The sequence below is a fragment of the Oryctolagus cuniculus genome, chromosome 15 (assembly GCF_964237555.1).
Source record: "Oryctolagus cuniculus chromosome 15, mOryCun1.1, whole genome shotgun sequence".
NCBI classification, from domain to species: Eukaryota; Metazoa; Chordata; class Mammalia; order Lagomorpha; family Leporidae; genus Oryctolagus; species Oryctolagus cuniculus.
Genome location: NC_091446.1, coordinates 34,166,400 through 34,187,822, shown reverse-complemented (window position 1 = coordinate 34,187,822; position 21,423 = coordinate 34,166,400). Strand labels below are relative to the sequence as shown.

The following is a 21,423-nucleotide window of genomic DNA, read 5'->3' as shown; positions in this document are numbered from 1 at the left end:
CAGGTATCAAAAAAAGGACAAATTACAGGAAGAAGTACTTCAATGTTTGTGCATAGGGTATTTGTGAGAGAATATCAGATAGATAGATAGATAGATAGATAGATAGATAGATAGATAGATAGAAAGAAAGAAAGAAAGAAAGAAAGAAAGATAGATAGATAGATAGATAGATAGATAGATAGATAGATAGATAGATAGATAGCAGGCAGGTCACTGTGTGGCTAAAACAGGAAAGAGTCAGTCACCTCCATGCCACTAGAGACAGAGTCTCTCATGTCCTACAAAACATGCAAGGCATCTTGCCTTGCCAAATTTAAACAGGGACATTATTTTTAAGCTACTATAATTAGTTTCCATTTGTCTATGAATCAGCCTTTATGAGGCAATAGCATCTAAGCCCCATCAGATGAAACATGAGGCCACATCATGTCTGTTTATTATGTTGAAAAGAAAGGGAGGGTGCCAAGTTTCCTGCAACACCCAATTCAAACACTGAAATTTGGAGGACAGAATGTCCTGTTGTCCACGTTTGAAGATAGGAATATATTTTCATCTAATACAGCAGCCCCAGGTTCAGCTGGCAACGGGAAGGAATTGGATTCCAGGGATCAAAAATAGGACTTAAGTACTAAAGCACCTTCCACTGCTCATATAGGAACTTATTTATATTTTAACCCCTTATGTTGCAGTATGCTTAGAAGTGCCCGTGTGGTGAACAAACGTGAAAACATTTTCATCCAAAGATATCTGCCTAAGTGAAAAGAGATTGGCAAGTCTTCAAGAAAGCTGTTTTTATATTCCCTGATACACTGCTTTCCGTTTCTTACAAGCAATGAAGTTTCAACCCCAAAAGACAAAGCAAGGGAGGGGGGCACTCTGACAGCTCTGAAGTCAGATCTAAAAGCACAGAAAATCTTTCCGTCTCCAAAGGAAGTCCAGCCAGCAAGCAGCCCATAGTAAGGAAGTCACAGTCTCAAGAAAATTGAAAGCTACTTTAGTTAAGTCCCAGAGCCCCAACTAGAGAGTATGAGTTCAAAGCCATGCTTCAGAGAGAACCTCATTTAGCAACACACTACGCTGTGGGATCATGGGGCATGTGAATAAGGGTGGTAGGGGAAGTGCAGAAGAAGGGGATACACTCCTCATTTGAACCAAAAGGAATTACCAAAAAGTGTAAAACACACTTTCACACACAGGCGTACCTGTATTTTTTTTTTTTTAAGATTTATTTTATTTATTTGAAAGAGTTACAGAGAGAGAGAGAGAGAGAGAGAGAGAGAGTGTGTGTGTGTGTGTGTGTGTGTGTGAGTCTTCCATCCGCTGGTTCATTCCCCAGATGGCCACAGCAGCCAGAGCTGCACCAATTCGAAGCCAGGAGCCAGGAGCTTCTTCCAGGTCTCCCACACATGTACAGGGACCCAAGGACTTGGACCATCTCTTACTGCTTTCCCAGGCCACAGCAGAGAGCTGGATTGGAAGAGGAGCAGCCAGGACTAGAACTGGTGCCCATGTGGGATGCCAGCGCTTCAGGCCAGCACTTTAACCCACTGTGCCATAGCACTGGCCCCATATCTTCTTACATAATAAGTCCTACAGGTGTTGATCCCATTGCTGGATTTACTAGCCAGGTCCCCTTCAGACCACCAACTGGACCCAGCAGAACTTCATTTCTTCCCAACAAATACAATAACAAGAAGGAGTGAGGGGGTTTGGAGTAACCCTTGCCCTGTGTCTAACCCACAGATATTCTGTAAGAACCCAAATGGAATAACAAATATAAATATAAAATAATACTTTATAGTTTTTAAGGCTTAGCAATCATTTATATAGTGTTTCCTCATGCCAGGCATAAGATGCTTTACACTTTTTACTTTGAAAAACCCTGATAAGGGCACTATGAATACCCACATTGTACAGATAAGAAAACTGAGGCCCAGAAAAGTTCAATCAGTACCCCAAGGGTACCTAGCTAGAAAGTGGGATCTGAACGTGGACAGTGTGGCTCCAGAATACACGCTGTACATCACAATATGCAGCCTGTCATCATAATTATATTAATGTTAAGGTCATCATGCCATGACTGCCCTTATAATAATCCCAATTTCACAAATGAGGAAAATTAGGCTGCGAGGTAAGTCCCCAGCCAAGATCATAAAGCAAGCAAACAGCAGGAAGCCAGGATTTGAAACTGAGTCCATGTGACTCCAGACCCTGTACTCACAAAGTTAATAAACTTCCATCCACAAATATTTATTTTGCATCTACTGTGCTCCGGGCCGCATTCTAAAATACTGTGTTTTTTTTAAGATAAGGTGGCAGTGTTCCCCAGGAGCTGAAAAGTATTCACTTCACCTCCAGGCCAGATCGACCCCACCCCAAGCTCCCCAGGGCAAAGTCCAACAGCACAAATACCAGGGTCCAGTTGATTGCTGATGCCAAAGAACTGTGGTGATGATGATGATGATGATAACGGAAATATTTTCAATGTTGGGTGACTGCTTCCAAAGGGAATTAGACGACTCAATTTGGAGGGCGGAGAGCCCCTCAGAGTAAAATGTGAACAGTGTGGCCTATCTCAAGCGGTGGAGCATGCGGGGTACTCAGCTCATTCCTACCACCCTCTCACCTCCTGAGGAAGGGCCAAGCCCACCTGGCTCTTACTGGAGGACATTCTGAGGGTTCTCCTATCCCAGAACACCCCTCAGTGGGGCACCAGAGAGGGCAGATGCCAGGTCTGACACTCCCAGAGTGGTTCTAGCACAGTGCCTTGCAAATAAAAGGCATGCAAGTGCGTCTGGGTTGATTAGATGGAGGGAGCAGGATTTCATTATCTTCAAAGTTAGCTCCTTCCACCATGTAAGTGTTGCCAAGCAGCAGGCCCAGCACTGCTGAAAAGGCTGTGTGAGGATCATTTTAATTAGCACTTCCATTGTGTGTATGCAAATGAACATTCCTAAAGTGGGTTCTTCAGAAAGCTCTCCTCAAATCAGCATCCCTCACTGTGATTTTCCTCCTTCCATCCCTTGCCATGGACAGTAGAGGGAAATTTCAATCAGCCTGAGTCTTAATGAGCCTGTAATAATGTTTTTAAGATGCTTTTCTCTGTTCCGATGGCAAGTCTAAAATGAGCGTATGTGAAGCGCTTCCAGGCACTAGGAGAGAGCGCTCCTTCTTTAACTCACTCATCCCCAAATAGGACAAGAAATGTAGACAGAGGGTACCCTCCCAACATCACGGGCAGCAAAGTGGACCTGCCTGGCTGCTTGGGTCAGCCTGGCACCCCCGGATTCTTGACTGGGAGAGCCTTCCCAGTGGCCCCCTCTTCTCCCTGTCCCACCTGTTCTGCTTCCAGCCCAGGCAGCTGCTTCCTCTGGCAGCCCCTCCCTGGCCTGATCCTCCCTTTGGCCTCTGGCTTCTGACCTAGAGGCTGGGCCGCCTTGGTCTTGGGCCTGAGCTCAGGAAGAGGCCCAGATGCTCCCTGAGAACTCAACCCTGGCAGAGAGATGAGTGGACCTAGCCCAGCCCTGCCCTGGGTGGGACCTCAAAGAGCTGGTCTCCTGGGGAAGCAGGGTGGGAAAACAAGTTCTGGGTGGTCAGTTCTGTCCTGTGCCACCAACTCAGTCCTCCACAGCAATACCAGGCAGCCCAGAGAGCCAGTCACAGCTTTAACTTACGGACCACACCATGGTGAGAAGCAAAGTTCTTGGAAGGTCAAATGGGGAGTCAGAGGTTATCAGAGTCTGGAATAAAACTAAGATGGTCCAAATGGGGTAGGAAGATCGGGGAGCCAGGAAGGCACTGGAAAGCCAGTTAAATGGCTGCAAAGCACTCCCGGCTTTGGAGCGCTCATCTCCACATCTGAACCACTGGCAGAGGCAACAGAGTCAAAGCTGAACAAAGGGCAGTAGCGCTTACGGGTCAGACAAAGTCCAGAAGGCTGAGGTTTGGCACCAGCCATCATGGTAGGGACCATGGGTTTTGTTGTTGTTGTTGTTTTTAAGTCATTAAGAGCAAGAAGAAAGCAAAGGCCTGGTTGGGGGGTGGCTCACGGGCTGTGCTGTTCCCACCTCGTCCATGTGAGAATAATCTTCTTGCTGGGAAGGGCAACTCTGGTAGGAGGAGGCTGAAGCAGGAGACAGGTGTGGTGTGAGGAGAGCCACAGCCACTTTAAGTAATGCAGGGTGAATCACATCCAGGGACAGCTGAAAGAATGTGCACAACTGTCCCTGATGAATCCCTGTCCCTGATTCTTCAAAAACCTCCGAGAGAAGCCCTGAGGTTGAAAGACGAGGAATAAATAATTAACAGAAGGAAGGTTCTAGAAGTATGCACCAAGAGTCCTGACATCCATATCCATAAAAAATCCTAGCCAAAAGCATTAAATAGATGGACAGCTAAGAAATGAAACTGGAGATCACCTAGAACTTACACAGGCTCCCTATGAACAAGTACCAAGTTAATCAATTTCCTTTGAAAAATTAGGTTTATTGGATCAACATTCAGGTGCATAATTTCACTCAAGCCAGACATTAACAGACCTTCATGATATCTGTATGATGAATGAAACATGAGCAATTAGGCAGGTTAATACATAGATGGGTACATCATCATCCTCAAGGAGACCCTACACTGTACATATTTGGTCAACAACTTGTGTTTAGTGACACAAGTGAGGAAGAGATCACTACCAACAATAGATGCCCAAAAACTGGGTTTTAAAAGCTCTTCAAAGGGGCCAGTATTGTGGCACAGGGTTAAGTTGCTGCTTGCAAGCCATTAAGTGCCAGTTCAAGTCCCAACTGCTCCACCTCTGATCCAGCTCCCTGCTGATACACCTGGGAAAGCAGGCAAAGATGGCCTAAGTGTGTGGGCCCCACCCCTTCCACCCATATGGGAGACCTGGATGAAGCTCCTGGCTCCTGGCTTCAGTCTGGCCCAGCCCTGGCTATTGAAGCCATTTGGGGAAGTGAACCAGCACATGGAAGATTTATCTCTCTCTTTGTAACTCTTTCAAATAATAAATAATGGTGGTTTGTTTTTTTTTTAATTCTTCAGAGGTTATAAGATGAAGTAAATCCAACAAGATTAAAGATGAACCCTGGTCCTTGTGAAGTCAGCATGCAGCAGGGGCAGCCCTTGGGTTGACCACAAGCTCCACACGCACCAGGAATCCAAAGCAGACACAGGAAGTATGGTAAAGTCCTCACTGCAGGATGGGATGTGTGTGACAGTTCTGGGAGACCCACGGAGGCCCTTCTAACTCTCTTGTTCTTTACCACAGTACCACAGAAAAATTCCACAAAGCTGGAGGAGAATGTGGGGTCCAGGGGAAACCACCAGTCAGGACATTCCTTACGACACCCTGTAGAGTCCCAGCCCAGCAGGTATAACCTCCTCTTGGGACCTGCCATAGTTGCTGCTGGTTCTCTCAAGACTGCCATTCTCAAAACTAAAAACGTAAGGACCCCCGGCCGCAGGGGCCCTTTGAGTGTGGCGACACTCTTCTCACCCTGGGGCTGGTGACTGACAAGCCACCCTCCCTGGCTCGGAATTCATCCTTAGCTCCTCGCTCAGATGAGCATCTCTGGAGTTATTTTTTCCAAGGAAGGGGACGTCCCTGAAGGAAATGAGTGTATGCCGAGCAGAGAATAGAGCGAATCCTTGCTGACGCAGTCCGAATCCTTGGCCAAGAGACTTTGCTGCTCTGCACCTAGGACTCAGGACTGAGGACCCATGACAGGGGAGGAGCAGAGGGTCTCACGTGGCTGGAAGCCAAGAAGCCCCCACGGGGCTGCAGAAGGCCCTAGGACTGACGACGCTGGGCTTGTTCCAAGCTAAAGCTGAACACCATCTAGTTCCCACAGTGAGAAAAGAGCGAGGGGAACAGAGCAGTGCTGAGGGAAGCAGGTTGCAGAACCCCTTAAAGTAGGCCCTGGAGTCTTTTGGAGTACTTTTCCCAAAACAGGCACCTGTAGCCATGCGGTGGTTGGTTGGTCAACAGAGGAGCCGAGGGCACCCCCACCCCCACTGAGCAGCCCTGGACTGACCCCGAGCTACTCCGGACCAAGAGTGATGGGGGGAGAGGTCAGATGGTCCTCAGTGATCTGGAACCGATCTCAGAGAAGCGCGTCATCCGTGGACAGGCAGGCAGGGAGCTCGCCACACCCCACCCTCCGCCGCACTGGGAAGTTAACCCTGAACAGAACAACCTAGGAGGTAAAGCACTGCCCAGGAGCCCAGAGGTAAGTTTTAGAGATGGAAATACGCAAGCAAGCAGTTTTAGACACGCCATCCTGTATCCCACTCTCCAGGGACGGGTGTGGAAACCGAAAGATTCACACTGGTCTTTGGCCTGACACCCAGCAGCTCAGACAAGTGCTGTGTGCACTCACTCTCGCACTCTGTCTCCCAAGCCTTCCCTCTGCCTTCTCCAGGAAGGACATGGCCACTGGGCACTGCCAGTCTTTAATGCATGCTAAATCGGGACAATCTGGAGAGAGGAGTTGCAGTGACAGCAGCCAGAAGCAGACGGCTGAAGCAAGAGGCCCCGAGTGTCTGAAACCTCAACCCTGAATGTGCAGTTCCTCTATTTACTTAGAAACCGTTGCCGATGCTTTTCCCCACCCAAGATAACTAGGACAAACCCGGAAAGGGAAGGGGAAGCAGTGAAAGCGCCCTGCTTGTTAGGACACGGTTTTCCTCCCCAGGAAAAAAAATGTAACAGTGTCACACTATGAATAGTGACTTAGGCTGCGACCAGGAGCAAGCAGAGGCAGGGAGCTGGCACCCTCACCACCCCCACCCCCACCCCGAAGACTTGGAGACTGTGGTGTTGCAGCAGAAAGAACATGGCATCTGCAGTCGGAAGAGGCGACGTGAGTCCTGGCTCTGCCTGGAACGAGCTGTGTGACATCAGGCCAAGCACTCCACCTTTCTGAGCTGCAGTACTCAGGAGTTATGTAACGAATGAGTTAGATGGGCCGGCCGCGTCATTTTCCTCCAGCTCCCACATTCTGTTACACTACTAACACTGCAGCAAGTATTTATTGAGCCCCTTCTGCGTGCCAGGTGCTTGGCTGGATCCTAAAGATGCTTTTGTGCTCCAGGAACCTTCCACTCCACACAGGCCCGAGGCTGAGGAACAAGCCTCTGGGGTACACGTGAGCAGGATGGAGGGTCCTGGCAGAGAATGCAGCACAGAGCAACTGGAAGCAGCTTCCCAGGAGTGACACCGGGGTCAGCATTTGAAGTAGAGGGTAACTAGGCCGAAGGAAAGGGAGGAGAGAAAAACAGATGCAAAAGCACTCAGGAACGGCTCCACATGGCATGCATGATGGGAGGAGAGCTGGGAGATATAGGGCCTCCTCGGCCACGCAAAGGAGAGCTTTGGCTTAGCATCCCCAGGCCCCTCGCCCTCCCTGCTGTTCATCACAACAGATCCCTATATGGCCACATTCTCAGGGTCAGGTCTGCTTATGCAAACAACCCACCCCTTCCCCCAGCCCTCTCCACTTGCCACCCTGCACAACCAAGCTGCACCTGCTGACACAGCGGCTTCCTGTCCGGCACCCAGCAGGTCTCACTTTCAGCTCTGGCCCAGCCCCGGGTGCCCAACCCATGTCAGCTGTTCCAAATAGTTTCCATCTTCCTCAAAGCCACAACCACATCCCACCCACCTGACTCTCAAGCTCTGTGGACGATTCCCACCCCCTCTGTTCCTGGGAAGGATTGTGCAGCACAATTCCCGTAGCAACCCTCATGCCCACCTGTCCAAGTTCCTTCCTAAATGGCCCCAGCAAAGCCACAGATATCTCTGCTTACAAGTACAGAAGAAAGTTCAGACTCTTAATATCAAAACAGAACTGCAGGCATCAACCAAGGCAGGCTGTTGCCTCTGCATGTGATGGGGCCCTGACACAAACACTCTTAAGTGGGATAGGGTATATGGATGTACTTGGATGCCAATGGGCATTCTGTAAATACTATTAGCCCCTCCATAAATGTTGGCTGAATAATGAGAAAACAAGTCAATGACTTCGATGTTGAGGAGGCAATCTAGAGCTGTAAGATATGCAGTATCATCAGGCATGTGACCAGGAATGCATCCCGGAAGTCTGCCAGGAGGATCCTTTCTGAAACAGAATGGCAAGGCCTCTGTAAGAGTGATCTCCGGCCCTTCCTTGGCTGGGGCACACACACAGCCCACTAGGTGTCACCCCATGCAGACTGAGTCATTTCAGTGCCATTGATTTTGGAAATAATTTCCTAAATCAAAAACAATATATTTAGCATAAAATATATACACAGGGGTAGATACTGCCTAATGATTAAGCTGCAGGTTGGGAGGCCCACATCTCATATTGGCATGCCTGTGTATGAATCCCAGCTCCGGCTTCAGCCTCCAGCTTCCTACTAATGCAGACCCTGAGAGGCAAAAGTGATGGCTCAAGAACCAGTGGATGGAAGATCTCTCTTTCTGCCTCTGCCTCTCTGTAACTCTGCTTTTCAAATAAATAAATACATCTTTAAAAAAAAAAAGTGCACACAATAGGTATAACATATTGCAGATACACTATACTGTGTGTGGTGTGCACACATTTTTTCATGCTCCATGCACCATCAGAAGCCCACAGCCAATGCCTACTGGCACAGGTCCACTTGTAGAAACTGTCCACAGCCCCCACGACACCACCCTGTGTTGAGCACAGTCTACAGTACATATTGTTTACTCTGCTAAAACCCTCCAGCCATTGATTTTTGTTGTTGTTGTTGTTCTGGGCAATGATTCTGACTCATTATGGCCAAGAGATAGTATGCAACTGGTTTTGCATCTGCCACAAAGAACTTAAAGACCAAGTATCACCTAGGATTGCAAAATTCAAGTCTCAAGAGTGGCAGTGTGCATCGGTTGGCTTACAGACCTGAAAGTACCAGTCATCAGAAATATTCCACACAATGCCAAGAAGATTAAGGCCCTTCTGCCAATTCACCTCTGCACCATCTTCTAAACAGAGCTACAGAATCTCCTCCTAGTCTTGCAAGTTCAGAGTTATACTTGAGCAAGTGAGCATACATTCACTGTGATGTATCTGGTTTTCTTTTATATTTTTTACAGGCAGCCATGAGGAACAAATGAAGACATCGGGAAGCCTTCTTCGTTGATATTCTGCTCCTCTAACCCCACAGAAGTTGTGGGGTAGCCACTGCTCCCATTTCCCGAATTCACCCCAGCACTGAGTGTGTGCTGCATATGACCAAATCCTAGAGCATTAGAGTTTGAGGGGAGCCCAAATATGGTCTCAGTTTATATCAGAAACAACTAGAGCCCAGGGAGGGGAGATGATTCCAAGGTGGATGGGACTCAGGAATGGCAGGTGGTCACGGTGAGAATCTCACTTCCCCAGGCCCTGTCCAGTGGCCCAGGAGCCTGATGAACTCTCAGCCCCAAACCAAGAAGGAAAAAGTGAATGAATACCTTGACTAGTGCTCCGTTTTCACAAGCTTACAAGTATTATATGAGGAGGGAAAAGGCGATTTTAGAAGAAATATAAACTGTTGATCACAATAGTTCAATAATGAGAATGATCTGGATTGAGTTCACATGGTTATTCAAGTGTTAGGTTGGTTTGTTAGATTTTTCTTACTGGTGTGAAGCATTTTTTTTTTTTTTTTAAGATTTATTTATTTATTTGAAAGAGTTATAGAGAAAGGGAGATCTTCCATCTGTTGGCCTACTCCCCAGATGGCTGCACCAGCCACAGTTGCGCCAGGCTGAAGCCAGGAGCCTGAAATTCATTTGATTTCTCCTATATGCACAGCAGGGACCCAAGCACTTAGGTTATCTTCTGCTGCTTTTCCCAGGCCATTAGCAGGGAGCTGGATCAGAAGTGGAGCAACCAGTGTGCATATGGTACACGAACTGGTGCCCATATGGGATGGCGGCATTGCAGGAGGCAGCTTTACCCGATGTGCCACAATGCCGGACTCCTGAAGGTCCTTTCGTATAATCTACAGGACACCCAGAAGGTACAGAGCCCAAAAAGCTAACAATTCTTGGTTTTGATAAAATGAGAGTGACTTCTATTGTCCACTGTAGTATTTTTATCTGCTAACTGTAAAAAGGGGTAAAAAACTAAGAAACGTTGAACCTGTTCAAGTTCAGTAGTTCAGCCCTATCTGAAAAGAAAAAATACTGGAAATACTTAAGAACCAATATAATTAGTAAATTTATATTAATGTTCCCAACATGCAACTATTATGTGCAAATCACATTATACTGAGTACATAATATGTTTCAAAACTAATATGATGATTTGATATTTGTAAAGAATATTAAAAATTAAATTATTGTTTTCTTTCCTTCCCCTTACTTAAAAAATGCACAAATCTCTTTAAAGCAAAAACCAAATTTGTTTCATTCTACTTTCTCAACTATATTTCTCCTTACCATTTTAAATTTAGTTTCCTTACTTAAAAAAGAGGGATACCACAGTGATGTTTTGCCAAACCTCAAAGATCCATTGATATTTCAAGATAAAATTTTAAACTTATACCAGTGCATCAGGGGTTACAAAACCCAAAGCCTCAGATGACCAAACAAATCACAAGTGGGCAGAACAGGGACTGCATCACACTGCGTCTCAGGTCCCTCACCTAGTGGACAGCTGCTGGTCTACTCTAGTCCGCGGTCCCATCCAAGAAGCGGTCCGCTATTGCTAAATATTCTGGTTTTCCAAGCATAGCTAGAAACAGAATTATGCAAAATCTCTGATTTTAAAAGTCTGACCATGATTTCAAAAACTTTTCAAACACTGGTGCTTTGTAGGTAGCTGGTGTGCAACCTGCCTCAGAGGACAAAAATGCAATAAATGTGATCAACTCAGGGAACAAATGTAACATCCAGAAATATGAATTGTACTGGGAAATGATGGCTGGTCTCTATCTAAACACTCCTTAAAAATACATGTATTGGGGCCGGCACTGTGGGGTAGTGGGTAAAACTGCCACCTGCAGTGTTAGCATCCCATATGGGCACAGTTCGAGTCCCACCTATCCCACTCTGATCCAGGTCTCTGCTGTGGCTTGGAAAAGCAGTGGATGATGGCTCAAGTCTTGGGCCCCTGTACCTGCATGGGAAACCCAGAGAAGGCTCCTGTCTCTGGATTGGCGCAGCTATGGCTATTGCGACTATCTGGGGAGTGAACCAGTGGATGGAAGACCGACCTCTCTCTCTCTCTCTCTGCCTCAGCCTCTCTGTAACTTTGCCTTTTGAATAAAATAAATAACTCTTTTAAAAAAAAGTATTTCCCCAAAACAGCTTTCCTTTTGGCTGGAGAATGGGACAGCTGGGGCAGGGGGAGAGGGAATAAATGAACTTGAAGAAAAAATGAGTTAGCTGCTAGAAAACAGAACGGGTGACGGTGCTTCTGCTTCTGTTTTACATTAAAGCAACAGCAGCTCACAGAGGAGAGCATTTCCAGCTTTTGAGCCCATATTGGGACAGTTCCAGAAGTTGCAAATATTGACGATAGGCTGCCTTGAGTATAGCTGTCTTCCCAAACTCTTCCCCAGCTGATCAGAAAGGCCCTCTTAGAGCTAGTACCTGCCTCACAGAGCTATCCAGAAACAGCCACATTTAGAACAGCGTATGACTATGCATGCTAACTGGGCAGGGGAGTGTCACCTCCTAAAAATGTAAAAGTGTTATGTATGCAAATCATGCGTGTGCATGGTTCCTGGCTGCTCTCTCCAAAGCGTCAGAACCAGTACTTAACCAATTATAATAGTGAAAGTTGAATTATGCACATTCAATAAGCACAAATAACAGAGGGGTGTTGTTTTTTTTTTTCCCCAAGTATACCTCTGCAGGAACCATTTTTTCAATCACTGCCATAATCTGCAGAGTGGAGAATTTCTCTATGAGTGAAGAAAACATGGGATGAGTCATCCCTACACTGATAGGCAGACTGCAGGATGAGGACACTGCTGGAGGCAGGCATCAGATGGTGCCTTGTCTAAATCAGTCAGTGGGACATCAGAATGACCTCCTCCCGGGACATGCAGTAATCGCAGGAGGTGATGCTGATCTTGTGATGGTGACAACCCAAGCCCCAACTCATGGTTTCCTCCCCAAACCAGGGCGGAAGGAAAGGAGTCACTAGGTGGGAAGGTATGGAAGGAAAAAGTATGTTTTTATGTGTGGCCAGCAGGTGCTATGGCGTAGTAGGTTAAGCCTCCTCCTGCAGCGCCGGCATCCTGTATGGGCACCGGTTCAAGTCCCAGCTGCTCCATTTCCAATCCAGCTCCCTGCTAATGGCCTGGTAAGGCAGTGGAAGGTGACCCAAGTGCTTGGGCCCCTGCACCCATGTAGGAGACCCAGAGGAGGCTCCTGGCTCCTAGCTTCAGATTGGCCCAACTCCAGCAGTTGTAGCCATTTGGGGAGTGAACCAGTGGATGAAGAATCTCTCTGTCTCTCCCTCTTCCTCTCTGTAATTCTGCCTCTCAAAATAAATATATATTTTTTTAAAGTGCAAAATCAAATGTGCAAAACTAACACCTAAGAGTTGTCGTCACTGCACAAAATGGATATAGCCCTGGCCAGAAGGTGGCCTTACACGCCTCTGGTAATACGGACAACAGAGCAGCCCAGAGAGGTAATTCCAGACAACAGATCGGTGCAGAGCTACAACCAACAGCACAAAATCCACACAGCAGGGTGGGGATCAGCACCATTGGTTCCAGACAATGAATTCGGCCCCTTCACTTCAGGGAGGTGACAACTCACGCAACTAAATTTGGGACATTTTCTGTGGGTACGGAGAATCTCTTTTTTTAAGAGTTATTTATTTGAAAGGCAGTTATAAAGAGAGACAGAGAGAGAGAGATCTTCTATCCGCTGGTTCACTCCCCAAATGACTGCAATGGCCAGAGCTGGGCTGATCCAAAGCCAGGAACCACGTGGGTACAGGGCCAAGCACTTGGGCTGTCCTCTGCTGCTTCCCCAGGTGCATTAGCAGGGAGCTGATAAGAAATGGACCAGTACACACATGGGATGCCAGCACTGAAGGCTGTGGCTTTACCCACTACACCAGAGTGCCAGCCCGATTTTAAGACAAGGAAATTGGGTCTGGGTTGTCTTATAATTCGCCTGAACTCTGAGGTCGGAAACTATCAACCACAAAGGATTCCAAATCCCACGCTCTGTTGCAAGACCTTGCTCCTAAGTGCAGTGGTGGGACGTTCCATTGAAATGGCCATAACTTGCGGGTCAGCTCATGGCAACTGCACCTCACTTCAAATCCATATTTGTCTAAAGCAGCTAAATAGAACACTGACCAGAAACAGCCTTAAATCCTCTTAGAAACAAAGGAAGAGAGGAGGAAAGAAATTGGCCTGACATATCCCCATACACGGAAAATTTTGAAACTCAGGTCAAAGAACCCTCACCCCAGCTGCTAAAGAACGTGAGGTTCAGACCAAATGCAACAGTTCAAAAACCTCAGTCCAAAGACAAATAGAGGAAAAGCACTCATAGTCCAAGTGGTGATAGAACTATAAATTTTTCTAATCATTGTTTGGGAGTAAAAGGTTTATTATGATTCTCCTTTTTTAAAGGTAACATGTAAACATAAAATAGCAAAAAGTTTGAAAGAACAAAAGGACATATCGTGAAAAGAAATCTACCTGCTGCCCTCCCACCAGGCTGCCCACCCAGGTACCCCCTCCTGAAACACAGCTCTGCTGCTTTGTGTTTCACCGTTGTAAAAAAAAAAAAAAAAAAAAAAAAAAAAAAAAAAAACTTTTATTTATTTTCACTTTATTTGAGAGACAGAGACAGACAGACAGATCTTCTATCTGCTGGTTCTCTCTCCGAATGCCCATAACAGCTGGAGTTCAGTCAGGAGCCCAGAACTCCACCCAGGTCTCTCACATGGGTGGCAGAAATCCCAGTCCTTGATCTATCACCTGCTGCTGCCCAGGGCGTGCATTAGCAGGAGCTGGATCAGAAGCAGAGGGGGAAAAATAAAAAAGCAGCAGAGGAACCAGAACTCAAACCAGGTGCTCCAACATGGGAGGCAGGCATTGCAAACAGCGACTTAACCTCCATGCCAAATGTCCATGCTGATCCCACCGTTTTTGAACATCCCACTTTTCAAGTCCCAGGGGGCATGGGAAAGCTCCTTTTTTTAATTCCTGGACTCACCCACTGATGAAGGAGGCAGGGAGAAGAAGTCCCACTGCTGGCCCTTTCAAATGCCAGTAAGTTTCGTTCCTTTTTGATCTGATTTAGGTTTCCCTCTGTGAGAAAGGAAAACAGGGCTGATCTGGACCACGATGAGAATACCATGCACTGCAAACCTCATTTTGCCCTAAACCCTTGGTTACAGACAAGAACATCACACAGTCACCACTCACTTTCCGGACAGTCAGTGCCCCAGCAGTCCCACTCCAAATCTTTCCACTGAAACCCAGGAGTCTGGAAATACATGTAAAAGCAAGGGAGGGCTGTCCATTGCCGGAGGAGGTGCCCCAGTCCCTGTTCAAACCTGCTCATCAGCCTGCCACCAACCACTGAACAACCACTGAGCCTCCAGTTCTTTTGTCACCATTTCCACAAAAGGCCCGAGAAGACCGAGTCGGGTGAGAGTGGGGGGGTGAAATGTTTCCTAACAAGGGAATCCTGAAGACACTCAAAAGCCTTTTTGGCAGGGAGCTGAAGTGAAAGGTTCAGAAGGCAGTCAGAGGGAGGAGGCAGCAAGCTTCGGAGCTGGTGATGGTGGGCAGGGTGCAGAGATGACCATGGAGCTGGAACTGGCAAGAGGCAAAGTACCCACCTGAAGTCTGACAATGAAAACTGAGGAGTCCATCGAGAAGCAGCCCTGCAGGGCCGTTCGTGAAATGAACAAACCCAGAAGCTGCATCTTACGCCAGAAGCTCCCAGATAGAAGAAAATGTGTGTGATTCAGAAGTGACTTCTCATAGGAGGCAAAGGCAGTTGGGGGAGAGTGTTCCCCGAAATGCACTGATCTCAGTGCCGTCCACATGTGCTGTGCTTTGTCTCATAGCATATACCCCTGATACTTCAAAGATATCCAAAAATTTCCCAAACGCCTGTCTGAGCCTCTTCGCAGAACATTAGCACATCTCTCGTCGCAGAATTACTGATGTTCGGGCATGTTTTTCACTTCATGAACCTTCAATTAATGAACTTCTAGATGATAATGATTATAACACGAAAAAAATCTGAAATTTATTAACAGTGAATTAAACTTAACAGTCATCAAAATGGCTTGTAGAAGCTCCAGTGCATATAAAGAACAATGTGGTTTACAGGCTATTGGCAAAGGATACTGGTCTCTCTGTGTGCCCGCCAAAGGCACCGCCACGTGCCAACTGCATAAATGCAGTTTATAATTCACTCAGCCAACCAGATTTACAATTATGCAATCCTAAAACCAATTCTGTTGATTTGGTGGAGTCACAGTATTTCAAACTTTCTATATAATGTGAGGCTTTATTACTACTTTTATATCACATTATCTCATTTGTATGATTCATATTTGTATAAAATGTAATTATACCACATTCATTAGCAGGTGTCTTCATTTACTTTTTAGTAGGGACTTCATCTGAAAATCTACCCTTTGCTTTCCCCATTTTCTCTGTTGAGAGCCTACACATCTCCTCCTTTTTCTTCACCCTACACACTCTGAGAGCTTTAAATACCATCTAAATGCTGATGCCTCTCAACAGTTCCATCTTCAGCCCCCAGTCTACTCTGCCTCTCTACAAGCTCACTGAACAGGCATCGCAAGCTTGTGCTGCCCCAACAGAACTGAGGGTCCCTCTTTGTTCCTCATCTCAGGAAATGACGACGCTCACCCAGCCAAAAACACTGGCCTCACCTTTGACCCTCACACCCGCATCCATGCCAACAGGTTGTTATTCTGCTCAGGTCTCTTCCAACAGGGCCTGACCACTCTCCAAGCAACATCCCAACTCCTTTGCATAGCCCACAAGATCTTGCTCCCACCTGCCACACTGATCTCATTTTGCATCTCTCCCTCCCTAGAGCCTCCTCCAGCCCAAGTCCAGCCAAACTGGCTGCCTTCCTGTTCCTCTATCACGCCAAGCTCATCCTGCGTCAGGGCCTTTCTTTCCACTTGCTGTTCCCTCTGCCTGCACACTCCCCTTCAGATTCCTCTGCTCCATTCAGATTGCCACACAAAGTAAGCTGTTTGTCTCGCTCTCTCTCGCTCTCTTTCTGTGTGTGTGTGTGTGTGTGTGTGTGTGAGAGAGAGAGAGAGAGAGAGAGCACCTTTTATGAGCATTCTTTCAAATAAACCCCTCAACTTGCTTTATTTTTTTCATGGCAGTTATGAAAAGATATGTAATCTATTTAGTCATTTGTTTCATTCCTAAAACACTTGGTAGGCACCCAGCAGCTGCTCTAAGAGCTGGGAATATAACAGAAAACAAGAGGAACAAAGATCCCTGCCCTCACGGAGCTCACACTCTGGTCTGTCACCTCCTCTCAACTCCAAGCTCCAGGGAGACATGGATGCCGACCACTGAAACCCCAGCTGCCAGAGCCTAGAACCCAGAGTAGTGCCTAGGTACAGTATCGGCACTGGCGCGGACAGACCAGAGCAGTGCCTAGGTACAGTATCGGCACTGGCATGGACAGACCAGAGCAGTGCCCAGGCCCGGCGTCGGCACTGGCGCGGACAGATCAGAGCAGTGCCCAGGCCTGGCGTCGGCACTGGCACAGACAACAGACCAGAGCAGTGCCCAGGCCCGGCGTCGGCACTGGCATGGACAGACCAGAGCAGTGCCCAGGCCCGGCGTCGGCGCTGGCACGAACAGACCAGAGCAGTGCCCAGGCCCGGCGTCGGCACTGGCGCGGACAACAGACCAGAGCAGTGCCCAGGACCGGCGTCGGCACTGGCGCAGACAGACCAGAGCAGTGCCCAGGCACAGTGTCGGGCACTGATGCGGACTTGCTGAATGGACAGAATCCTGCCACCAGAGCCATCATCTGCTCCCACCATGGAGCTCCTCCTGTCCTATTTACGTGGGACCCTAACTGTCCACTGTATCCCTTCAGACAGACAGGGCAGCCAGCCTCCTGGGGCTGAGAGAGGTCCCTAACGCTGAGTCTGACTGACTTCCCTTCCGTCCCACTCTAACATCTTGCACCCTGCAAGCTCCCCAGGGGCCAGTGCCACTGGTGTTTGTCTCACAGGGTCAAGGAACGCCCAATCTCCATGGTGGGCACTGCCAAGGCAGCCAGTGTTAAAGAGGCCAGCTCTCCTCTACAGAGTGGCTGGAATCAGAATGCAAAGGACATGCCTCACAGGAGTCCTTCCCTGGCCCCTCACACAAGACCACCCCCAACCGCTGATGGGCTCTCACCGTCCCAGCATTCGAACCCACCTCGCCTCTGCACACTGCCACAGAGGCAAGACGATGACCTGCTGGGAGGGGTAATTACATTTCTTTTGAAGAAAAGGAAGAGCACTTATTAACCGTGACACACAGTTAATTCACCTTTCAAGAAAATGGCAGCTGGAGTGATGGGAAATTAAAAAAAGAAAATGCAAATCTCTCGAGGAACCACTCTGGAAGTGTCAGGAAACAGGGATGTAAAACCCTGTTTCTAACTCGCATGCGTTCCCACCTTAGTGGCCTGCCTAGAATCAGCGCCCTGCTCCACTGCTCTCTCATGGCACAAGCAGCTGAGGATGGTGACGGCGCTGCAAAAGCAGAGGCAAGAAGCCCCCAGGTGCTGGCGAGCTGAAGTGGGCTGGGCCTGGCGTCTATGTCTTCCTCCAGCACGGACACTCCAGCTTGAAAAAGTGGATAAATGGGGTGCCAGGCTGTACATCTTAGAGCCAAACAGCATGCAGTATCACCTCGTATTTGCCCAGCACTTCATTCCCTTGGAAGCACTCTCACATACATTGCCTCTTTCAGTCTTTAAAGCAAGCAATCCGGTGATATAAATGGGGCACAATACATTTCTCTGTCTGGGACCATAAAAGGTCAAACAGCTCATCCAAGATGCCACAGTGGAAGTGGCAGAGCCAAGAAGACCCAGAACCCAGATGTGCATGGGCCCAGCCCAGGGCCCTTCCTTCTCTATAGAAAAGAAAGCACAGTTCTCTGCAAATCACACCCTACGATCCTTTCCCTGCTGCAGAAGATTTAAAAAAAAAGCGTATTCACCAACGGCTGAAGGTGGTGGGAAGATGCATCGGTCTTGGAGCTCTGGGCAGAGAGAGGGCTTCACGGACTCTTCCAAAGGATGCCAACTCCTGCAATGACAAGCATACAAAACACCTGGTGTGAAGCACAGCGTTCTGCAGCCTTGCCTCAAGGGGGCCCACCCAAACACCCACTGGCAGGCACCTCGCTTAGGCTCAAAGCCCCATCCTCCTCCGCCAGCCTGACTCCCTCCTCTCCTTGACTTTCCAAAGTAGAACAAGAATCTTCAAGCAGCCAGCTGCAACGGTCCCTATTAGAACTGTAGGACCCAGATGAGGGGAGCGTCAGAGACCTTCTTTAGTGGGAATCACAAACTGAAAACACAGTGGGTCACATCCAGCCTGCAGACAGGTGTCGTTACAGGTCATCTGCAGGACATGCTCAGAGACTCTGAGCCAAAACTTAAAAATCTGAGATGTCACACAAAAACCCAGACTTCTGGCTTTTCTTTAAAACAACAAAATATTTGCCAGCATCATGGTATAGCTAGTTAAGCCGCACCCTGCAATGCCAGCATCCCATAGAAGCAACAGTTCAAGTCCTGGCTGCTCTACTCTGATCCAGCTCCCTGGGAAAGCAATGGAGGGTGGCCCAAGTATTTGGACCCCTGCCACCTATGTGGGGGACCCAGATGGAGCCCCTGGTTCCTGGCTTCAGCATGGCCCAACCATGGCTGTTATGGCCATTTGGGCAGTGAACTAGCAGATGGAAGATCTCTCTCTCTCTCTAGCCTCTCCCTCTAACTGTGACTTTCAAATATCTGAAATCTCTCTCAACATGGCCCACGTTTGTATCTGACAATGATACAGCCAGCGGTCCTCAGTAGCAAGTGCTCTGCATAGGCAGACTTGGCTGCTCCACTGTGCCACAGTCCTCACCGCTCCCTGTTGTTCTCCTCAACACAGAGAAGAACCGTGTTTGTCATTTATCATTGCTCTTGCATCATTTTTTGTTGTTGTTGTTGTGGTGGTGCTGGTACAGAATTTTTTTCTTCTAACTGGAAAAAAAAACTGGAAAAACAAGAGAAAATGGGGCCAAGTTCCAAGGGAAAAAAATGGTAGAGCACATACAGCAACTGAAGCTAATAGCTCACTCTTGTTGACAAGAGTTCAACCTTTGAACGAGTACAATTTTATACCAGTTCAGTGTAAGCAGGAAACTGACTTGTTTACCACCAGAGTTAGAGGCAGAGATCATTCTAGAACTAGGTATCTTGATACCAGTCCAGGACTTTTTCACTATGTCACACTGCCTAGTAGTCTTATACTATGAAACAAGAAATAAATATAATAAGCAAATACATACGCATGCATGTCTCTGAAATTTTTTTTCATAATTTTATTGTTACTACAATTGATAAGAACACAGTAAATGGGATTTCATGATAGTAGGAGGAATTGAAATTTCATAAAATGCCACCTAATATTACTGTTTGTTGAGGCTCAAGGACGAGGATTTCAGAGAGTGGATTTCCCCCGTGTCTGTTCATAAATGACAGCAGCAGAAGATAGGCTTGAGACAAATAGAAAAGGAACAAGAAGGGATGGTATATATCAGGGAACTGTGATCAACATCAAGAAAGCTCATAGTTCTAGCTTCATAATCCAGGAATAGTCCTATGCGGTTAATCGGCCTTGCTACATATTGCACTAAAAGTGGAGAGGTGGTGAAGAAACTGTAATGTCTCTGAATTAATACTTAGCTTTTTAAAACTTAATTTATTTTCATTTTTTTATTTGAAAGAGAGACAGACACAGACACAGAGAGATTTTTCACCCTCTGGTTCACTCCCCAAATGCCTGCAATAGCCATGTTTGGGCCAGACAGATGCCAGGATCCTGGAATTTCATCCGGGTTCCCCACATTGATGCAGCAGCCCAAATACATGAGCCATCAACTGCTGCCTCCCAGGATGCACACTAGCAGGAAGCTGGATAAGAAGCAGAGGAGCTGGGAGTCAAACCAGGCACTCCAATGTGAGCTGAAGGCGTTCCAAGCAGCAAGTTAGCTAGTGCACCAAAAGCCTGCCCCTATAGTTAGCTCTAAGAGAAGTATTAAAGTCAAGAAAATACAGTCAAAGCATCCCATCCATTTTCTACTAAAATGCTTGTCACAATTTCATTTGTCACCAAAGAATATAAGAGCAAATTATACCAGGTTCCCTAAGGGTTTGTTTCCCAATGTGACATTTTTCAATAATTTCACTACTTTAAGTCCTAAAAAAGAAAAGAATCTCATAAATATCCATGCATCTACCACTTCACAGGTGCTCAGTTATTGTACTCAATTTGTACAGTTAATATACAAACTATGTGGAACACTCATTATGCTTGAAAAATCTCCCTTACTATGCATCCTGAATATAAGATTGTAAATAATTTTATGTAAAACCACTAGTACTGTAATACATGAACAACATTCAACTATAAGATCTTGGTGGAGTTATTTTTATCACCCCTTCAAAGAATGTAATGATTCATTCACTCAACAAATATTTACTGAACCCTATAACCCAGAAAGTACATACAGGTGACAGAAATACAAAAGTAGACAAGTCCATTAAGTTAAGCTAGTTGAATAAAAGATATAAATATTCAACGAATATCTAGAACAATGGGTAAGTGCAGTGTTCTGGGAATGCTCATCTACTGTGGGAATAGTGGGTGGGGTCATCTTATGCAGGAGAGGTAAGGAAATGTCTCCTGGCATGGATGGGAGTGGGCTGGGATACAGGAGTGGGGGTAGGCATGGAGGGAAGGTGGGAACCCCAAGTCATCAGATAATACAAGAAAAACAAGACAGCAAGAAGAGCCCTTCCAGAGGAGTCCTGTCCAGATCTCCCATTACATCATGGGTATTCAAAATCCCTGCCTCATGCCACGTGAGCCAACATCTGCTGACACTTGGTGCACAGACCTCCAGGTACCCCCTTGGAAGTGTAGCCCACCAAGGACCCAGTTCAGCCCTGTGATTCCAACACAACCAAGGCTGTCCCAGAGTCTGCAGGACCCAGGAAACATGGGGGCAGAGACACTGAGCCTTTCATGAGGTCTCTGAGAAGACAGCAAATAAAGGCTTTCCCTTGTGCCAGTCACAAGACTGTCCCATCTCTCTCCACCACAGGCCTCGATTTCCATGGCCGCATTCTCCTGTGCA

At 47.2% G+C, this 21,423-nt stretch overlaps 1 protein-coding gene across 48 annotated transcripts in view; it reads right to left on the bottom strand.

Annotated features, from left to right (window-relative positions):
- Positions 1-21,423, bottom strand: part of SORBS1 (sorbin and SH3 domain containing 1) — a 239,780-nt gene that overhangs the window by 151,647 nt on the left and 66,710 nt on the right. For 40 of the 48 annotated variants that reach the window (XM_070057528.1, XM_070057509.1, XM_070057547.1 and 37 more), the window contains exons 2-3: positions 18,229-18,317; positions 14,204-14,298 (exon numbers count right to left, since the gene is read on the bottom strand). The exons of 2 other annotated variants lie outside the window; for them this stretch is intronic. Coding sequence is in view for 39 of the 46 variants with exons in the window: in XM_070057509.1 (XP_069913610.1) it covers positions 14,204-14,298; positions 18,229-18,317 (184 nt within the window). In the remaining 7 variants the exon portion in view is untranslated. The remainder of the gene's footprint in view (positions 1-14,203; positions 14,299-18,228; positions 18,318-21,423) is intronic. 6 more of the 48 variants (XM_070057515.1, XM_070057542.1, XM_070057521.1 and 3 more) reach the window with 1 other exon arrangement.